At 44.1% G+C, this 19819-nt stretch overlaps 1 protein-coding gene across 16 annotated transcripts in view; it reads left to right on the forward strand.

The window, feature by feature from the left end:
- ATP2B2 (ATPase plasma membrane Ca2+ transporting 2) overlaps nt 1-19819 on the forward strand; it is a 414874-nt gene that overhangs the window by 278031 nt on the left and 117024 nt on the right. For all 16 annotated transcript variants that reach the window (XM_071440030.1, XM_071440026.1, XM_071440025.1 and 13 more), the window contains one exon: nt 14436-14633. In XM_071440030.1, coding sequence (XP_071296131.1) covers nt 14436-14633 — 198 coding nt within the window. The remainder of the gene's footprint in view (nt 1-14435; nt 14634-19819) is intronic.

Genomic DNA, 19819 nt, shown 5'->3' on the forward strand with positions numbered 1-19819 from the left:
TTGGGGTTATTTGGTGGGCATTAAGAAAATGCAATATTTGTTTGCTCAGTGAAGCTGTTCAAGGATGGTTGTTGATGAGAACTTGGTGCTTCTACTACTACAACACAAAATAATACTTTGTTTTCTGCTGGTGTGTCTCACACAGATTTGTAAATATTTGCACACCCTTCAGATCACCCTCTGCCTTTCCTGCAGGTTTAAATACAGACTTAGAGGAAGAAGGGAAGTGAAAGAAGTATAATGAAGGTTAATAATTAATTAATAACTGTTGGGGTTATTTAGCCTGCATTAAGAAAATGCAACATTTGTTTATCCAGTGAAGCTGTCCAAGGATGTCTCTCAAGAGGTATTTGGTGCTTCTACTATGATAAAATACAATATTTTGATTTCTGTTGATGTGTCTCACACAAATTGATAAACATTTGCAATGTGAGCACACTTCTGCCAGAGCTTAGATCAGAACTGCATCCTCAAATCCTTGATGTGCACTGGCCAAAGGACACACAGAATGTTCAACTTCTCAAACCACAGAGCAGAAAATTAATTAATTAATTAATTAAAATGGACAAAAAAAGTCATTCATAATGGAAAGAACACAAACACACAGATATTGTGACAAAAAAAGTCAAGAGATTGGAACAGAGACACTTCCCCCCTTTTGTCACCCTGAATGGAATTCCATGGTAGCTGAGTGATTCCCAGGGGCTTTTTGGGTTGCTGGAACTCCATCTTTTCTACCCCAAAAGTGTTTTCCATTTTTTAATTATTTTTTGTCATGGCTGTGAACTGGGAGGACTTGAAGTGGGCCCAGTTTGGTGGCAATAAAAAACCCATGGAGCTCTTGGCTGACTTTGTAATTTAATTTAATCTTTGATTTGCCCTGGAACACAACCTGGAGAAGTTCAGTAGTGATTAGAGCATTCAGATTGTGTTAATTGTGTGGAGGGCTAATCAAGGTGATTGACAATTTGTGCTTCATGGAAGAGACAATCTATTCTTCTGGGCTTTTTTGTGCTAAATTGGGAGATGTCTGTGGGTGTTGTGCTCCTGGTGGAGCTCTGCTGCATGGGGGTATAGGAATAAAATAATATAAAATAATGCTCTATCCCTCAGTACATCTTGGGATTGCTTTGGCCACAGCTTCTATTTTCTCATCACTCAAAATTAAAGCAGGAGTGGAGAAAACATTGTCACTTTTCCTGGTATTTGTATTAGTGTGAAATTAGGCTGAGAGCTCTTTGGAATAATAACATTCTATTGTTTCCAGTGGGGCCATCTTCCCAACTAAAACACTGCTGCTGCTGGTGAATCCCTGCTCTGGGACACCTGAACACCTTTTGTGTCTGAATGAACTCATTACCACAGGACATCCAAGTCCTGAGGCTCTGCTTGCATCTTTCCTCCATTTAATCTGCAAAATGGGGCAAGAGGGAGCTTGTTTGCCTTGCTGAAATATCAGTGCCCAGTGACTCCCAGCTTGGAGTGTACATCTGTGCTCAGCTTTGGGCTGCTTGCTGGAGCAGAGCTCATGTTGGCCTCCTTGGATGGAATTTTACAGCCTCTTCCACTTCCCTTCTTCTTCTAAGTCTGTATTGAAATCTGCAGGAAAGGCAGAGGGTGATCTGAAGGGTGTGCAAATATTTACAAATTTGTGTGAGACACACCAGCAGAAAACAAAGTATTATTTTGTGTTGTAGTAGAAACACCAAGTTCTCATCAACAAACTTCCTTTGGCAGCTTCACTGAGCAAACAAATATTCTTAATGCCCACCAAATAACCCCAACAGTCATTTATTAATTAACTAACCTTCATTGTACATTGGGAAGTTTAGGTTTTTAGTGAAAAGGAGGTCTCCAATGGTTCTGAAAACTTTTTTAATTCATTCATGGCCTGAAAGCTTTTCCTTGCCCAGCAATTTCCTCTGTTGATGTTGTGCCACCCATTTCATTTGATTTCCAGCCCATTCACTCATTGCTGTGCTTCATCCTGGGAAGGGGCCTCTGGATGCAGAGTAGGAACTGCCCAGAAGGAGTGAACCCATGGTGGGTACTGGGAACAGCTATCCCCGAATAAGGAAAAAAATAAAAATAAATTCACCTGAGAACAGGTGAATCCCTCAGCCTGAGTTTGCTGAGCCCACTGTGACCTGAGCATCTCCAAGGTGCTGCTGGAGCCAGGCTCCCCCTGGGGCCATAAAAACCCATGGAGCCCTTGGCTGACTTTGTAATTTAATTTAATCTTTGCTTTGCCCTGGAAGACAACCTGGAGAAGTTCAGTAGTGATGAGTGCCAGCATGCCACAGCATGGAATTTGGGAGCAGATCCACACATGGTGCCAGGAGAGGATGGGCTGGGTGGGAAATGATGGGTGCAGAGTCACAGAGGGAGCAGTGGCAGCGCTGTCAGGGCTGCCAGGTGCTCTTGGGTTCAGGGATTTCTCCCTTTGGATGCTCCCAAATCACCTCCCAGTCTGGGCAGCGTGGTCAGAGGGAGGGCACTGGCACTGCAGGAGTCAGAGCAGTGCTGAGTGCTGCTTGCAGGTGACATCATGGTCACAGCACTGTGCTTCCTGCAGCCTTCCCACTCTTTTCCAGCTGCCCTGGATGCACAGCAGGGATGCTGAGCCCTGCAGAGCTGGAGAGGCCAGCACTGTGTGGGTGACACGGTGACATTGCTCACAGGAGCACTGGGTGGCACTGATGGGGACGTTAGGAGCTGCCAAGTAGCAGCACATGCAGATAACACCTCAGCAAAGTGCAGTTTGGTTTATTTGCTGTTTTATCTAAGCCAGCTGGGAAAGAGCCATGCCAAGGAAGCAGCCTGGGCAAAGTGGATTTTGAGATTTCATTTCAACTTCCTTACAGACTTCACAGAGATGTGTCCCATCAGAATATAAATTTATTTTTCTGTTTTGTGTTTTTGTGCTAAAGATGAAAGCAGCCTGTGAGGAATTAACTACCTACCCTACACATGCCTGGCCTCATCAGAAGCCCCCTCTTTTCCACACTGTTGTTGTTGTTGTCACAGCATCTGTTATGCTGTGTCACTTTTAACCTTTTCAATAGACTTCATCAAATAAATTGAGCTCCAGACCCTCAGAACTGCTGATGCCACAGAAACTGTGGTGATTGCAGTGACAAATAATAATAGGAAAGATTCTTAATGGAAGAGGAGAGATTCTTTCCCCTTCCTGGAAAGGAGATTCTCAGAACACTGCCTAAGAGCCTCGTGCTGGATTTAAGTGTCTGTCTGCTGTGTCTTGCAGGATGTTTCCCTCCCTCAGGCCATGCTGTCCCAGGTGCATGTCTTTCATTCTTTTGTTCTTTTCTGGCTGCCAAGAGCATCACCCTGAGTGGGCACACAAAATCCTGAGCAGCCTTTAGCAATTTGGGCCACATCACCCTGAAAGCACCTTCTGGTGTCAGAGGGCAGCCTCAGAGGCTCTCCAAGGAACCCCTGTATTGAATTGCTCACCTGGCCACAGATCCTGGGACATTTCAGTGGTACCAACACCCTTTGAACACAGTGCAAAACTCTGAGTGACACAAAGTCCCTCCAAAAGCTGTGATGAGACAGGAGAAGAACCAGAGGTGAAGGTTGGTGCCCCTGGGAAGGGCTGCCAGCACAGCAGCAGTGGGATGTGGGTTTGTGGGGTCCCCAGAGCTGCAGATCCCATACTCAGTGTCCTGCTCACACAGGACATGTGTGGCTCCTCCTTTTCCTCTCTCTCTCTCTCTGCTGCAAGGATCCCTCTACAGCCCCGTGGTGCTCCCTGCTCTGCCCCCAGGTGCTGTGGGTGGGTTGGTGGAGCTGGAAGCCATTGCTGAGCCTCTGCAGGGCTTAGAGACAGGGAACTGCTCCTGCCAAGGGGAGTTAGGACCTTCATGGGACATGCCATGTGTAGATTCTTGTCTGTGCAGGATGCCAGCCTCAAAAAGGTGTTCTAAATAAAGTTTAACTGTATGTTGATGACATGTTTCATTCCCTGGGTATTTGTTTTTAATCCAGGTTTCTTTTATAAAGTAGGAAATGCTCTTGGGCCAAAATTTGGCTAGAGTCAAATAGTTCTGATTTCTAGAGGGAATTAGAAATTAGGGAATTAGAAAGCTCTAAAATTAAGAGAGAAATTTGTTTCTGTAATGTTAGGTACTTTCCACTCAGGATTAAATGTACACCCTGATATTTTACAAAGGCCTTGTAATTTGCCCAGGGAATGAAGGTCCTTTTGATGTCCTCCTAGGTGAGGAGGTGTGGTATATTTGGGGTCCTCAGTGGTAGGAAGGAAATGAATCTGACTGCATGTTCTTAGAAGGTTAATTTATTATTTTATGATATTATATTAAAGAATGCTATACTAAAACTATACTCAAGAATATAGAAAGGATACTTACAGAAGGCTTAACAAGACAGCAATGAAAAACCTGTGACTCTCCAGAGTCCAACACAGCTGATGGTGATTGGTCAGTAGTAAAAATGACCAATGACTGGGCATTAAATAAAAACATTGGTTTCACTCTCATGAAACCAATCAAACAATGACCTGTTGGACAAACAATCTCCAACCACATTCCAAAGCAGCAAAACACAGGAGAAGCAAATCAGGTAATTATTGTTTTCCTTTTTTCTCTGAGGCTTCTCAGCTTCCCAGGAGAAGAAATCCTGGCAAAGGGATTTTTCCAGAAAATGTGATGGTGACAGGAGGATCTGCCTCCAGATCCTGAAGGAGGTGGGATGGGGGACAGGCAGAGACCTGGCCCTTTCTCTGGGCTCAGACCTTGCCCTCCCATGCACCTCTCTGGGTTAATGTCACATCCTTGGGGCTGTCATCCCCACCTGAGAGCCTCAGGGAGCTCCCAGCTGGGCCTGGTGCCAACACCCTGATGGAAATGGTGCCCTGGAGCCCTGCACTGGCAAGGCTGGCACAGGCTGCCTCTGCCAGCAGCACTGCTCACCTGTGGGCTGGGAACAGCCACTCACTGATGGACTGGAGGGTCTTTTTTACCTGAAATTGCCACTGGCAGTTTTTGTGAAAGGGTGATTTTGTTTTTGATGGTGTCCAGTGAGAACAGTAATAAGAGGTTATGAAGGTGTGTTAATTAAGGAAGTTTTTACATGTTGACATCATGATGTCATTAATTCTGTGATTGTTTTCTTGACAATCGCCTTGGATCTTCTCTGTTAAGCTTCCATGGGTGCTCTTTGCCATGACCTGATTTATGTGTTAATGCTCTCCAAGCCTGACCTACAGAACAACAAGAACAACAATTTAAATTAAATCAACCCAGGGATGTTGATTTAACTTAAATATCAAGAGCAGGGAAAAGATTTCACATTATCTGGAATAATTATACGATTATAATTCAGTACTGTGAATGATACTGTTAAGTTGTATCAAAAAGTCTCCACATTTTTGATCCTATTTCCTGCATACTCTCAGTCAACATCATTTTACTGGTGCCACATCTGTGTTTCAGTAGGAAGTCAGGGCTTTGTGGGTGGTACAAAATGTACAGAGGGCATTTGTATGGTCCACTTTAAATCCTAACGTTACCTTCTGTGGGGGGGAAATGCTGGCTTGGTTTTAATAACCAAAATATCTATTTGAAGAATCATTCTGGAGGCTTTGAGTACCTGGAAAGTGGGACTGGGGGAAAGAAAACCTTACATTCCCTCATTTTCTCTCTATCCCTTCCTAAAAGCCCCAACACCATGCAGAAGCTGAGGCTCTGTGATGCTGAACAAACCTGGAGGATCCAGTGCCTGTGGGTATCCCACTGCCTTGGGATTGTTTGGCTTGGCTGCCAAACCCTTCCATAACCTTCAGTTTCATTGTCTCTTATTGCTGGGTGAAGATCTCTGCTGTTACTGCTCTGGTGTTTAAATGTGTAATGCAAAAATGGATTTTTATTGGCATTTTATTATTTAGTTGGTGATTGTTGGGATGATGGGTATTAATTCTGGGTTATTAGTATTTCTTACAGTCCTTGCCCTGAATCTAATGGCTTTATTGTACTTGATGTTATATCATGATAGAGGAAAAGAAAAATGTTTCCAGGAGCCTGGGGTGCTGAGGTGAGACTTGTGTGGATGGTTTCATGGTGACCAAGTGGGGTAAGAGCTGAGGGAATGATTTCTGCTGGGACAATTCTCTTCCCTCTCAGCAGCCACACTCCTACTGACAGCAGAGCATTTGGAAAAACAGAAATCCTGATTCCTCTTTCTTCATCCTGGACCTTGAGCTCTCACTGAATGCTTTATCAGCCTTTGCAGAGAGCTTCTTGCTCTCTGTTTGGGCCAGAAAACCATGAGTCGTCTGCTGCAGTGCATGTCTTGCCTTTAATATTTGATGTCTCATCTGTTGCCCCAGTCCTGGCTCATGTTCCTGTGCTGCACATAAGTCCAGTCATTAGATTATTATGAAATCATGGCATGTCTTTCACATGAGTGGCTTTTTTGGGGCTGCTTTCAGCCACTCTCAAGAACCATTTCTGGTGCTGCTGTTATTACTCATCTTATGTAAACTGTTTGTTCCTGCTCAATGGCTTCATTTCAGGGCAATTCGACTTTAAAAAGGAATTAAAAGATGATGGAAGAAATAAAACCCCGAATGGCTGATGGGGAATTAGAGATGTCATGGAGCATTCAGTGCTTCTGGGCAGGAATGAGCCCTGCCTGGTGTAAATGTAAATCAGCAAGCCCAGATGAGGATTCACTGCCCTGAACTGCCCCCAACCTGTCTGGGGCAGGAACCTCATCCTTTTCCTGCCTCATCAAATCGAGATAAAGTTTTTTGGAATTTCTACAGCTTGAGGGATGGGAATTCATGGCAGAAGTGCAGGTTGTTCTGTGCCTGTTCCTAACAGCTGTACCTGTCCCTAACATTTGCATTAGACAATCAGTCTGTAAGAACAATTGTTAAGCTCTTAAATTCCTTTGTTTTTTGAAAGGTCGGGGAATTAGAGAGGAATTTGCATACTTTGTGTGGCTCAGGTGATAGCTGGGGTTGCACCCTGTCAGAAGGAAGGTTTCTAGGAGGTTTTTGTGGCCAGATTGTTGGATTTGGGGTGCTGGGGGGTGGCAGAGCTCAGAGGGGCAGCACAGGGTGGCTGGGCCACTGGTTTTGTCAGATGTGAAGAGGGAGGATGATTAATGGGGAACTGGAGAGGGAGGTAATTAATTTCCTGTTCCTCTGCCCTCTTTTCTCTATGCTGGCTCTCTGGATGAGGCTGAAAAGTGTTTGAGTCCATGGGGTCTGGGTCCTGCAAGGTTCTGCCCACAGGAATAGTCCCAGCAGCAGCATAAATCTTACAGGACACGTGCTTAGATAACTGTAATGCCAAAGGCTTTTAATTTTTGGATGTATTTCTTCACCTTTTAAAAAAAAAAGTATTCAAGTGATATTAATGAAAAAGGGTAATGAGATTCATTACACTTAGAGACAGCTTTGTAGTCCTGAGATTAGAAGGAAATTATTATTTGTTGAGGTTCATTCAGTAGTGAAATTCCAATTCACCTTGCTGGAATTAGATGATGCTCTCATTAAACTCTCTCCTACTGATGGACAGCATTCTCTCCACTGACTTTATTTGAATATGACCTGAACAGAATTTCAATGTACTGCATGGAAAGTCTTGGTAAAACTGGGAGGTACCCATTCCAGGGGTGAACATTTCCACTTTGTGTTTCCCATCTTTGGGGTAGTTTTCACTTGGAAACCAATCCTCTTGTGTCAGTTTAATGCAAGCTGTGGTTTTGTGCTATTCAGGGTGTTTGTTTTCTTTGGATAAACAAGGGTCACGAAGAATTCCTGACCTGTTTTCCTTGGATAAACAAGGCTCATGAAGAATTCCTGAATGGTGTTGGGGCTTTTAGGAAGGGATAGACAGAAAATGAGGGAATGTAAGGGTTTTTTTCCCCCAGTCCCACTTTCCAGTGGGAAATAAGGGAGGCTGATGCTGGATTGCATCACAGTGATGACATTTTTACACCTCAGGGACAAACCAGACCTTCCTGAGCATTTGATCCAAACCAGAACAGTTTACTGGGAGTGTCCCCCTGCCTTCCCCAGTTAGGCTGGGGCAGTTTCCTAAGGCAGACCTCAGGAGCTGAATCTGTTGGTTCCAAGCTCTTCATTTGAATTGAAAATGTGACATTTCCAGCTCCTTCAGTCACTGCTCCAGAGATGAAGCTGCTTAGATTGCTGCTGAGGAGATGGAAGGAAAAAAGCCAAGCTATTTCTTGCTTGTCGGAGAGGGAAAAGCAGAGCAAAACTCTGCTTGCAAAGGCAGAGAGTCAAATCCCACTAAAAATATTCAGTGTGGGACTTGAACTGTCCTTGTTACCCCAGCTGATATTTGTAATTAATGTTCATCAGGAAGATGTGAGAGGCTGCAAGAGCTCTGTGGGGCTGGGGCAGGGTTTCCTAAATTGTTGTAGGGCAGCAGGAATGGCAGGGAGCTCCATGGGAAACACCTGCAAGTGGTGAAACCAGGCAAGGAAAATGAAATAACTGCCCAGGTGACTCTTTGGGTGTTCTATTCTTCAATTTCTGTGATGGTGGGAGTGCTCATTGTGGGAGAAGAGAGTTTGAGGCCAAGGGGATTTTGGCTTCAGAGATAAAAGCATGGGTTCTCACAGGAAGAACTCAGGAGGGTCATACTTAATTTTTAATTATCTCTAATCAAAATAGTTGTCTTTCCTCTCTCCCTTCATTTCCACAATGTCCCTGGAAGCCTTTCCCTTCCATGCTGAACAAATCTCACATTTCATTTTTAAGACACCATTATTTACAGGTTTGGCTATTTGAAACTTTTATTTTATTTTCTGGCTGCATTAGAAAAAGCACAGAAGGAATTTAATAAGCAATGACTGCTTTATTTGTTCAATTAATGCAAATGTAAATTCTTCTTTCTTCAGCTCCTAATTTGAGCCAATTTCAAACATTCTCTTAAAAGTTTTATGGTGGGTTTTTTTTCATTGTTGTGTTAGATGTGCTGTGCTTTTGCTATTTTTGCAGCATCAGAATCATTCTGTGTTTGTCATGCTCCATTTGGTTGCAGTGGAGATGACTGTCAGAGAAATACAATTTTCCAGGCATTAATTGAAAAAATGGCTTTATATTCAACGTGCAGGAACTGGCAGATGTAGATAAGGAACAGAGAAAATTCATTAAGTGGCATTTCTCCAGTTCTGCGTTCTTTTTCTCCCTCCAAAAAGGCAGCAATGCCAGATTAAATCATAAATGAATTTAATATACTGCACGAGATTGTAGGAAAAGTTTTCTATGCAATCATTTTCATTCTCCCACAAATTTTAGTGAAAACTTTTGGAAAATGAAACCTTAAGAAATTACTAAAGTGCTGGAAACATCAGTAAATTTTCACAGCATCTCCTGAACCTGTGTGCAATGTTTGTATGTAAATTTAACCTGAATCTGCACATCTGTTCTAAACACCCAGGTCAAGCAAAGTTGTACTGCACAGCTTTGACCTAGAAAAGCACTTAAATAAAATAAAATAATCATGCTTGTGTGGAGACATGAACCTAAACCCAGGCAGTCTGTGCCTTTTATTGCCACGCTGAACACAAGATGGGAGGCTGCTGCTTGTGCTGGGAATCTGTGAAATCTGAACTCCTGCTGAGCTCCTCTTTCCATTCATGTTTTTTAGTCCCCATTGGTTCCTCCCTACGTCCTTGGATGTTTCCTATCCTCAGACAGAAATGATGTTTTAAATTGCCTTCATCTGCAGTGCTCTTTCATTGTTGTCCCAGGCCTCCAGGGAGAAATAAAACAATGATATTCAGGAGATGGAGTGGGTGTGTTTAACATGATAGAAACCCAGCGTGCCTGGGGCAGCAGGAGGGGCATCCCCAGGCTCAGGTGCTGCCCTGGCTGGGCCATCTGGGCACCAGGAGCCACCTCCAGCCTGGCCAAGGCCAGAACCCCCCTAGGAATAACCAAAATGACCTTTCTGAGCAGAGCAGCTGACTTGGAATAGATAAAGAGGACCCCTCTTGTACCTTCCTATGCATTCTGAGGATTTATGGGAGTTCTGCAGAGCAAACCTCTTGCCTTGCCCCTTTCCCCACATCTTTATCATTTCCATGCACTTTGACTGGCCCTTTTCTCTACACAACTCTTAAAATCCAATTTCATCACTTTCCCAATTGTCTCCTTTCTCTTTCTCTCTTTCTCTTTCTTTCTCTCTTTCTCTCTTTGTTTCTCTCCTTCTCCTTCTCCTTCTCCTTCTCCTTCTCCTTCTCCTTCTCCTTCTCCTTCTCCTTCTCCTTCTCCTTCTCCTTCTCCTTCTCCTTCTCCTTCTCCTTCTCCTTCTCCTTCTCCTTCTCCTTCTCCTTCTCCTTCTCCTTCTCCTTCTCCTTCTCCTTCTCCTTCTCCTTCTCCTTCTCCTTCTCCTTCTCCTTCTCCTTCTCCTTCTCCTTCTCTTCTCCTTCTCCTTCTCCTCTCCTCCTTCCCCTTCTTTCTCTCCCTCATAAGAAGAGTGTTCATTTCTGGCATTCAGTGGGATTTAAAAAGAAAACAACAGCCCCAAAATTTTGCTGGCCAGGATTCTGAGTGATGGCAGGGTCACAAGAGGAGGGAAACCTTTTGGTTTGAACTGAACACTGGACGTCATTTTCCAGGATTTCTAAATGATTTACAAGGAAATAAATTTCATTATTAAAGATGAATATACTCTGGTTTTTAGACGAGACTGAGTGGGTGAGTAATTTCACCAAGACTTAGAGAAAAGAATAAAATCATCTGTATAATTTACCCTTGTTTGTGGTACTTAAAGAAAATAATATTAACAGAAATGGGAGAGTCTGAAGGACTGATATCTGAATTCCAGCATTATGTGGACTATAGTCAGGGAAATAAGGATGGCCATGGATGATTTAGACAGTCTGTTCCTCAGCTTTATGGTGTCTAAATGGACAAATTTTATCTTAGAGGAAAAGCAGCTCTTGGGTTGCAGTCTCTCCTAGGCTTTGGAGGCTCCTCAGGTGTATTTTAAATAAATCAGAGACCCAGGACAGGAGCTGTCCTTTGTGTGCCCTCCTGGGCATCATTTCAAACTCAGGAATCCAGCAGGTCCTGCTAACTGTGACTGGGATTATTTAAATCCCTGCAGCTTTTCCCTGTGCTGTGCCAGCCATCCCTGCCATGCTGGAGCTGCCCACCAGTGAGCACCAGTGTTCTGTGGTGGAAAAAGGCATTGTTCACAGGTCTGCTCCTTCCATTCTTTGATTTTTTCCTTCCAGAGTTTTGTGTTGCTGCCTGAAGCTGCATCGGATCAAAATTCCTGCCCCAAATCCCTGCCAGTGGTGCCCATGGAATTCCCCCTTCACATGGTTGAGTTTTGGGGGTGTGATGCAAATTGTGGGTGCCTTTGGTACAAGCCCCATGAGGAGGAGCTGGGAAGGGGCTCAGGCTGGAGAAAAGGAGGCTCAGGGGGGATTTCTGGCTTTGGACAGCTCCTGCCAGGAGGGGACAGCCAGAGGGTGTCGGGCTCTGCTCCCAAGGAACAAGGGCCACCAGAGGAAATGGCCTCAAAGGATTCCAGGGGAGGTTTAGATTGAATATTAAGAAAAATTTCTCCATGGAAGGGCTGTCAAGCACTGGAAGAGGCTGCCCAGGGGAGTGGTGGAGTCAGTCACCATCCCTGGGAGCATTTAGGAACAAGCATTTAGAATCCCTGCCAGTGGTGCCCATGGAATTTCCCCTTCACGTGTGAGGTTGAGTAGGTGGAGTTTTGGGGGTGTGATGGAAATTGTGGGTGCCTTTGGTACAAGCCCCATGAGGAGGAGCTGGGAAGGGGCTCAGGCTGGAGAAAAGGAGGCTCAGGGGGGATTTCTGGCTCTGCACAGCTCCTGCCAGGAGGGGACAGCCAGAGGGTGTCAGGCTCTGCTCCCAGGGAACAAGGGCCACCAGAGGAAATGGCCTCGAGGTGTTCCAGGGGAGGTTTAGATTGAATATTAGGAAAAATTTCTCCATGGAAGGGCTGTCAAGCACTGGAAGAGGCTGCCCAAGGGGGTGGTGGAGTCACCATCCCTGGAAGCATTTAGGAACATGCAGATGTGGGGCCTGGGGACGTGGTGGATTTGGCAGTGTTGGCTTCAAAGTTTGGCTCAATGATCTTGGAGGTCTTTTCCAACCTTAGTGATCCCATGATTCTCTGACTTTTAGAGTAAATCCTTCCTTTTGGCAGCCCTCTGGTGCTGCTCAGAGTGCCCTGGTTTGGTGTGTGCTGGGGTGGTCCCTGTGAGTGCCTCATCCCTCACCATGCCCACACTTCTGTGGGCTCACAAAAAGGCAGCAACTCCTGGGGCACAGGGGAAAAGATTTTCCCAGCCTTGGGAGCTTCCTGGGAGCTCTGAGAGGAGTTTGGATGCTGGTGGCTGGAACCTGTCCCCTGTCAGGGAGCACGAGGCCCTGCAAATTAAACGGGGTGAGGTAATGATAACCCTGATCCACGGGAGGGGCTCGTGTTTCTCAGCAGCTGAGGGGGAAATGAAACTTTGATGAATTAACCAAGAGCCAGAAGCCTCCCAGCAGCTGTAAGGAGACACCTGAAGGGAAAGGTGAGTCAGGATGTGCCTGCAGTGAGGCAGGGCTGGTCCAGCCAGGGCAGCATTGCTTTCGTCCCCAGGAAACGGAGGAGACACCCAGGAGGGAATGGGGGAGCCAGGCACAGACTGGGGACTCTTGGCATTCCCTCACTGCTTGGAGAGGATATTTACAGGGCTTCCCATTCCTGAGCTATCCCACAGGCTTTGGGGGAAGCAGGGATTTGCCCTGAACCTCCTGAGCTCAGGAATCCTCATGGTGTGGGGTTGGTGGTTGCCTCCCTCACAGGCACCTTCTGTTCCTCATCTTCAGTGTTTTCCTGGTGTCATGTAAGGATGAATAGCCATAAATAATCCTAAATAACCATAAATATGTTGCTGATCATGTTCAAAACCTAAAGTTCTGTAAATGTTCCAGCTGGGTTGGTCTCTTCCCTGAGACAAGAGGAAACAGCCTCCAGGTGCACCAGGCACAGAGTGGGGACTCTTGGCATTCCCTCACTGCTTGGAGAGGATATTTACAGGGTTTCCCATCCCTGAGGTATCCCACAGGCTTTGGGGGAGGCAGGGATTTGCCCTGAACCTCCTGAGCTCAGGAATCCTCATGGCGTGGGGTTGGTGGTTGCCTCCCTCACAGGCACCTTCTCTTCCTCATCTTCAGTGTTTTCCTGGTGTCATGTAAGGATGGCGAGCCATCAATAGCCATAAATAATCCTAAATAACCATAAATATGTTGCTGATCATGTTCAAAACCTAAAGTTCTGTAAATGTTCCAGCTGGGTTGGTCTCTTCTTTAAGTAAGACAACAGGAAACAGCCTCCAGGTGCACCAAGAGAGGTGTAAATTGAATATTAGGAAACATTTCTCCATAGGAAGGGGTGGCCAGCATTGGAACAGGCTGTTCCAATCCTGGGGGGATTTAAGGGGTGAGTGGATGTGGGATTGGGGGTGCTGGGGGAGCAGCTGGACTTTGATGATCCCAAAGGTCTTTTCCAATCTAACCAAGGATATCAGGAATTGTTTGGCAGAAACATGGAACACTTCTTGCAGCTTTTTATGCTGCTCAGAGGGATATTTGGGCTCAGTTATTTTACCTTGATGCTTGCAAGTTTTGGGGTTTTTTATTTGTTTTTGGGGTTTTTTTGGTTTTGTTTTGTTTTGCTTTTCTAGAAAAGCACCAGACATGCATCCTTTAATATAATTACAAAGTGGATTGTTCAGCCCAACCACCCATTGTTATCCTGCATCCTGAAAATGAAATGCTCTTAAATTTAAGCATCGTGCAAAATACATGGAGCCATGTTGTTTCCTTTTGCCCTTCTCTGCATATTTAACCTGTCACTTTCCCTTTTTCCTGTGACAAAAATGTGATGCAGCTCATTCCAGGGATGTGCTGAAGTCCATTTGCAGCCAGCTTTGAAGTAGCACAACAGAGGCTTTATTGATTTATCCTTTGCATTCAGAACAAAGATTTCTGTGATCTGCTACAGGTATTACCAAAAGCTTCCATCAGCTCTTCCAGCTTCATCCCAAAAATAATTTCTTTGTGCTTTAGGATCTATTTCCAGAAGTCATTGCTTGTACATATGTATATACATAGGTCTTATTAAAACAAACCTCTGAATTTAAAGGCTTTTTAATGATTAAACCTGGCAGGAATTGGTACTAAATGGAGCTCATGAGAATCCTGTTCAGAATATCAGGACAAACCCTCTCATGAAAGGACAATTTGACTGTAATATTTACATTTGTCTATATGCCATAGGTGCCACAGCTTGGAATTTTTCTTGGAGAAGTAATTTATTGGGATGCATTTTCTATTTCATGGCAATTTGACCTGATTTTATTTTATTTTCTTTTCTTTACAGGATTAGCTGGAACTGCTGCAGACCTAGAAAAAAGAAAGCTTATTTTTGGAAAAAATTTTATACCTCCAAAGAAGCCAAAAACATTCATACAGCTAGTTTGGGAAGCGTTGCAGGACGTGACTCTTATCATCTTGGAAATTGCAGCCATCATATCTTTGGGGCTTTCCTTTTATCAGCCACCTGGAGAAGGGAATGAAGGTAAAAACTTTTCACAGAAGTCATCTCAGTTTAAGCAAAGCATGTCCTAAATCTCAAATCAATTCCATCACCAGCCTCCAGAAGGTCACTAACAGGAAATTTCCACGTGGTTTGTTCCTGATCCCATTACATCTGCTCCTGACATATTTTTCTTTTCATCTTGACGTTTCTTTATGCAAATCCTGAACTTCATGACGTGAGTTAAAGGAAAATCATAACTTTCTTGTGAAACTGGAGTGGTTTTGATACAGTTTGCACCTTTGAGCCTGCATTTGGAGGGTGTTTGATTCATCCTTTGTGGTTGTTTATCACGTATTCTGGATGAGAAATATGTAATTGCTTATGTAACTGCTGGATCCCATTGCAGGAGCACAGATCTCCAGTTTACACCAGATGAAGGCTTGAACTCAGTGAGATTCACACATTTTAGTATTTTTAGTGGTGCAGCTCAGGCTCATGAGCCTGGCTCCAAAGGGAATATTGGAGCAAAGTCCTGTTCCTGATAATATTCCCCATATTCTGCAGAGCCTTTCTGGCTGCAGGAAGTTTCACCACCCTGCCTGCCCCCCTTCCTTTTTTCCCATTTCCCCCACACCCTCTTTGGAAAGCACTCTTGAATTCACATGCTTAAAATATTTGTTCCTCTCCATAAATGCAAGATTTCCATTTCTGGCAGCTGATCCAGATTTTTTTTCCTCCCCCCCTCTCTCCTGCTCCCTCCCAGACTTCTAAAGCTGGATCAAACATGCTGTGTGAAATGACGTGAGCAGCTTGGCAAATGTAGGAAGAATGTCTTCCTCTAAATATAGCCCTGAAATGCTTTTTACATTTGCTGCAGTTTCCTTTGGCTGCTTTCCTTGCAGCCCCTTCCTCCTTGCCTTGCCATTCAGCAGCACAAGCAGCACGTAGCCATGCACAGCTCCTGCCTCCTGCCTGGGCTGCTTTCATCCTTTAGAAATCACTGGGAGCCTTTCACTGCTCCCTTGCTGCATTTTGAATGCTTGGCTATTGATTCAGCAGGTGCTCGATTTAGGCATGAAAAGATAAAGGAGTCATTGCTTTTTTTCTTTTTTTTTTTTTAACTGAAGAAAATGTTATTTATTGGAATTACCTCATCTAACTGGTGGGATACCTTGGGGACATTATAAACCATGAGAGATTCTTTAAAAAATTAGGATTTAGCTTAGACTAAATGTGCAGATTGCCCTGTTTTACTTTATTTTATTTTGGGGGAAAGGAATTTTGAAAGCACGATTTCTCCAGGTTTTAGGGGAGCTGTGTCATCAGGCAGGGGAGGCTTGTTCCTTTCTTTTTCAAATTGTTATTCTTCTTATTTTGATCCTGCATTTAAAATGTTTCTTTTCCCATGGGAAGACAGGAGGCAGCTGAGATTGTGAGGGAGTCTGGAAAGCTCAGCAGCACAGTCTGGGAAAATGTGTTTGTGTTTTCCCACAGCACAGCATTCTATGCAATAGTCACTGCTTTCCCTGCTTTAAGAATTGTTTTCCTGAAAGGTTTTATACAAGAAGAAAAATCAAATTAGGGAATATCTTGTAATCCAATTTGTGGAACACATGGTAAAGGTCTTCCACATTTTTTTGAGAAGTCTTTCTTTGGGCAGTTGTATAAATAATTCCCTTTAATTTGAAAATTATTATATCATAAATTGCTGCTGAAGGCACCTTTAATTGATTGGTAGATGACTTTTTGAAGAGTCCCAAACTCTGGAAAATGGACATATTAAATTTGATTTTGCCTTGGTGAAGTGGGGAGTAATCCCACTTGTAATTGATTTTAATGGGTTTGACTTCGGTATTTTCCTTTCCTCATTCTCCCCAGAATGAAAATTTCATTGAAATATGCATTTATTGGCAACTTTTATGTTGGGTTTTTTTTCCCTTGAAAATAATATATTTACTTCTGAAAGTACAGCCAGGTGTTAGAAAGGAGAGCTGGCACATGTTGTTCTCTGTTCTTGATCTTGCCTCCTCTTTAAAATTCTAATTTTTTCTTTTGTTTTTCCAAATGAAATGCATTTTCATTTTGAAAATGAGCTAAGAGGAGTTTTCTTTCCACACTGATTTATTTAATTTATTTAACCGCCACTGCCAATATTCTGAGCTCATCAACTTCTTGCTTGGAGTAACTTGAAAAGTTGTCACCCCCCAGAAGTGGCAGTCTTGCTTTGGAGGATTAAAGGATAATATGGAAACAAGAGACTTTAGAACACAATATCAGGGAAACACCACTTGTAAACGGAGCATTTATCTCCCTTTATTTAATATATCTATATCTGCCTCTCACCCATCCTGAATTTATATCTACCAGTGGCATTGCTGGTTAGTATAATAAGTTGAACTCATCTAATTTAAAAATTAGTATAACTCTTTCTTCTCTTGACTCTTGAAACCCACTCGTAACAGAATTAACATTTAACTGCTTTCTGCAGTTGAAGTGCAACATATATTTCTCCTGAGGCTTTTGAAGGAGAAAAGCAGGATAAAATCCACAGCTCCAACAAACATTGGAGTGCTCAGGAGCCTCATGTAAGGATGTGAGTGTTCACATCTTCATTTCAGCTCTGGTGAGTCTTGGAGAACATAATTTCCATGTCTGGTGCAATCAGGGAATCTGATCTAGAGGAATCTCTGGATAAAAGTGCAGTTTTATTGCTTCTCCAGAAGCCACCCCAGTTCTTTCTTTTCATATTCCTTAGCAGGAGTGCAGGTTTCAAGAATGTTGCTCTCAGGAATGGTTTGGATGATGTGCTTTGCATTCCCTTTCACCATCTGACAGGCCATTAGAAGCAGTTGAGAACTTCTGCATCAATTATTGTCAGCCCCGTGGGCAATTACTGCTCTCATTACTGAGCCACACGAAATCAGTTTGCTGCCCTTTCAAAAAAGTGCAAAACTGAGGCTGGGTTTTAGGAAATGCATCTTGAGAGAAAATTCCCGGTGCAGGTGTAGCCTCCACTGCAGTGAGGATCACACAGGGGCAGGGTAAAAAATATTTTGTTCCTCAGGAAAATCCCTTCTGTGCCTGGGGTTTGTGGATTTCAGTGTTCCCTGGCCATGCAGAGCAGGGGGTCTGCGGTAGCTCAGAGGATTTGATGGAAGTGTGAAATAATTTAATTCACATTATTTTTTCTGTAAGGTAGATTAGAGGCAGTCCAGGACTAAAATGGAGATGTTTGTAGATCAGTATATGGTGAAATGATTTTTATGAACAGTTTGGAAAGAAATGCCCAGTCTTGTTTTTAAAGACAGTGTATGAGTAGATAGAGTGCAAGCAATGGACTCCAACCATCACATTGCTTGAGGAAACAGGGCATCCTTTAGGAAAGAGTGCTTGGACTCAGAAATCCAGCAAGGGAATAGGAAATGGCTTCTCTTGGCCATTCCCAAATCTCTGTCTTGTTGTGCCTGTAGCAATGCAAGAATGTCAGCTTCTACCTGGTCGTTTGTTATTTTTGGTGGGTTTTTGTTGTTTTGTTTGTTTGTGGGGTTTTAGGGTGGTTTTTTTTTGGTTTGTTTGGCTGGTTTGCTTTGGTGTTTTCCCTCAGAGCTCGGCTGGAGCAGCTCCTCCTGGCAGAAATGCCCTGGTGGCATTTGCAGCTCTGTCCCTTGCTGGGGCTGCTTTTCCCAGCCCCCCAGCAGGATTCTGCTGCTTTGGTGCCTTCCCCATCCCTACCCATGTGAACTGGTCCAAACATTCCCAGAGCCTTCTGCAAACACCTTCAGGGGCAACTCCTGAGCCCTCTCCAGCCCTCCTCCTTGTTTCTATCTCCAGCCCCTGCATCACATGTGGATCTTATTGCAAAAAGTGCTGATGTCAAGCCCTGCCAATCATCTGCTGTTTACAGGAGTGTAACAAACCTTTTAACTCTTCTTCCTTGAATTCTCTTTCCTTCTGTGGCTTGCAAAGGGGGGGAGAAAGCAGCCTGAGGTAAGATGTTTTAACATCCCAGTGTTTACCAGGAAGCCCCAGGCAGGATATCTATTTTCCAGTGTACAGCTTTTAGCAGCTTAAAGGTGGAATAAAAAGGAAAAGTCTTTTTGGTTCAGGCAGCTTCTGTTACAATTCCCAAGGCAAAGGTCTGGATTGAAAACAAAGTGAAATGATCAGTTACATTGCTCAGTGCTGCTCAGCTGGGTTTTGGCTGGGTTACCCTTCCCCTTACTCATACAACAAGTTGGAAAAACACAGAAACAGGACATGCTCCCCTGAAATTTGGGCTTCCCAAGCCACTTCCTTTGAGATGTTGGTGGTTTTATGCTGCTGCTGCTGCCCAGGGCTGGAGCTGGGGGTCCTGCTGGCCTTTCACGACCTAAAAGAGACTTGATTTCATATTTTATAAACAAAAGAGACTTTATTTCATGGGGTTCACCACTCAGGGGTTTTCTTATCCTTTTTATAATGTGCCACATTGCTCAGTGGGGACTCAAGCTGGAGATTTGAGCCAGAAAGGGCATCCAGAAACTGGAGGGAAGCTGAGGGTGCTGCCTTACCCTGATGCTGTGCTGAGCCTCCCATGGAGGCAGCACTTGCTCAGACTCGTGGCACAACTGTTGTGGGAATGTCAAATCCCTGCTCGGACGGGATGGACAGCAGGGCCCAAAGAGCCAGGGAGAGGCAGGAGCCCAGCTGGCAGCAGTGCCTGAGTCACCAGGCAAGGCTCTCCCTGCAGAAGCCAAGGCAGCCAAGGGGTGTTCAGATTAAAGAACTCTGTGAAAATCAGTCAGAGGGGAGGAAAAACCCAAAGCCAAACAAAGAACTTCCCCCTCTCCTTGCCCAGGTCTCTGGCCTGGGGTTGGAGGTGCTGTGCTGTTCCCATCTTCTCCCAGGCTCCTGCCTGTGGAGCACAGCCCAAGATGAGTCTTTTGGCATTTCATCTCTTTAGCAGCTCTGGAAATAAATCACAGTGAGGAAGATTTGACCAGCTGTAGCTTTGGGTATCTCTGGGAGAAAGTGAAAAAAAGTAAAACATTTTATTGATATTAGAAAGAAAACCTATAAAAAAGAATATCTAGATATGAAAAAACACAGAGCAGTTGGCAGCAAGTTCCTTTCTCTTAGTTAGGAGTGCAAATGTTGAATGTAACACCAGCTAGTTTGAATTTCTGTGCAGTTTGTGCTGATGTACCTTAAAAAAATATTCCCATAAATTTGGACAGTCTAATTCT

Source organism: Agelaius tricolor, unplaced genomic scaffold, assembly GCF_023055355.1.
Source record: "Agelaius tricolor isolate 1412-34295 unplaced genomic scaffold, bAgeTri1.0.p SCAF_14, whole genome shotgun sequence".
NCBI lineage: Eukaryota > Metazoa > Chordata > Aves > Passeriformes > Icteridae > Agelaius > Agelaius tricolor.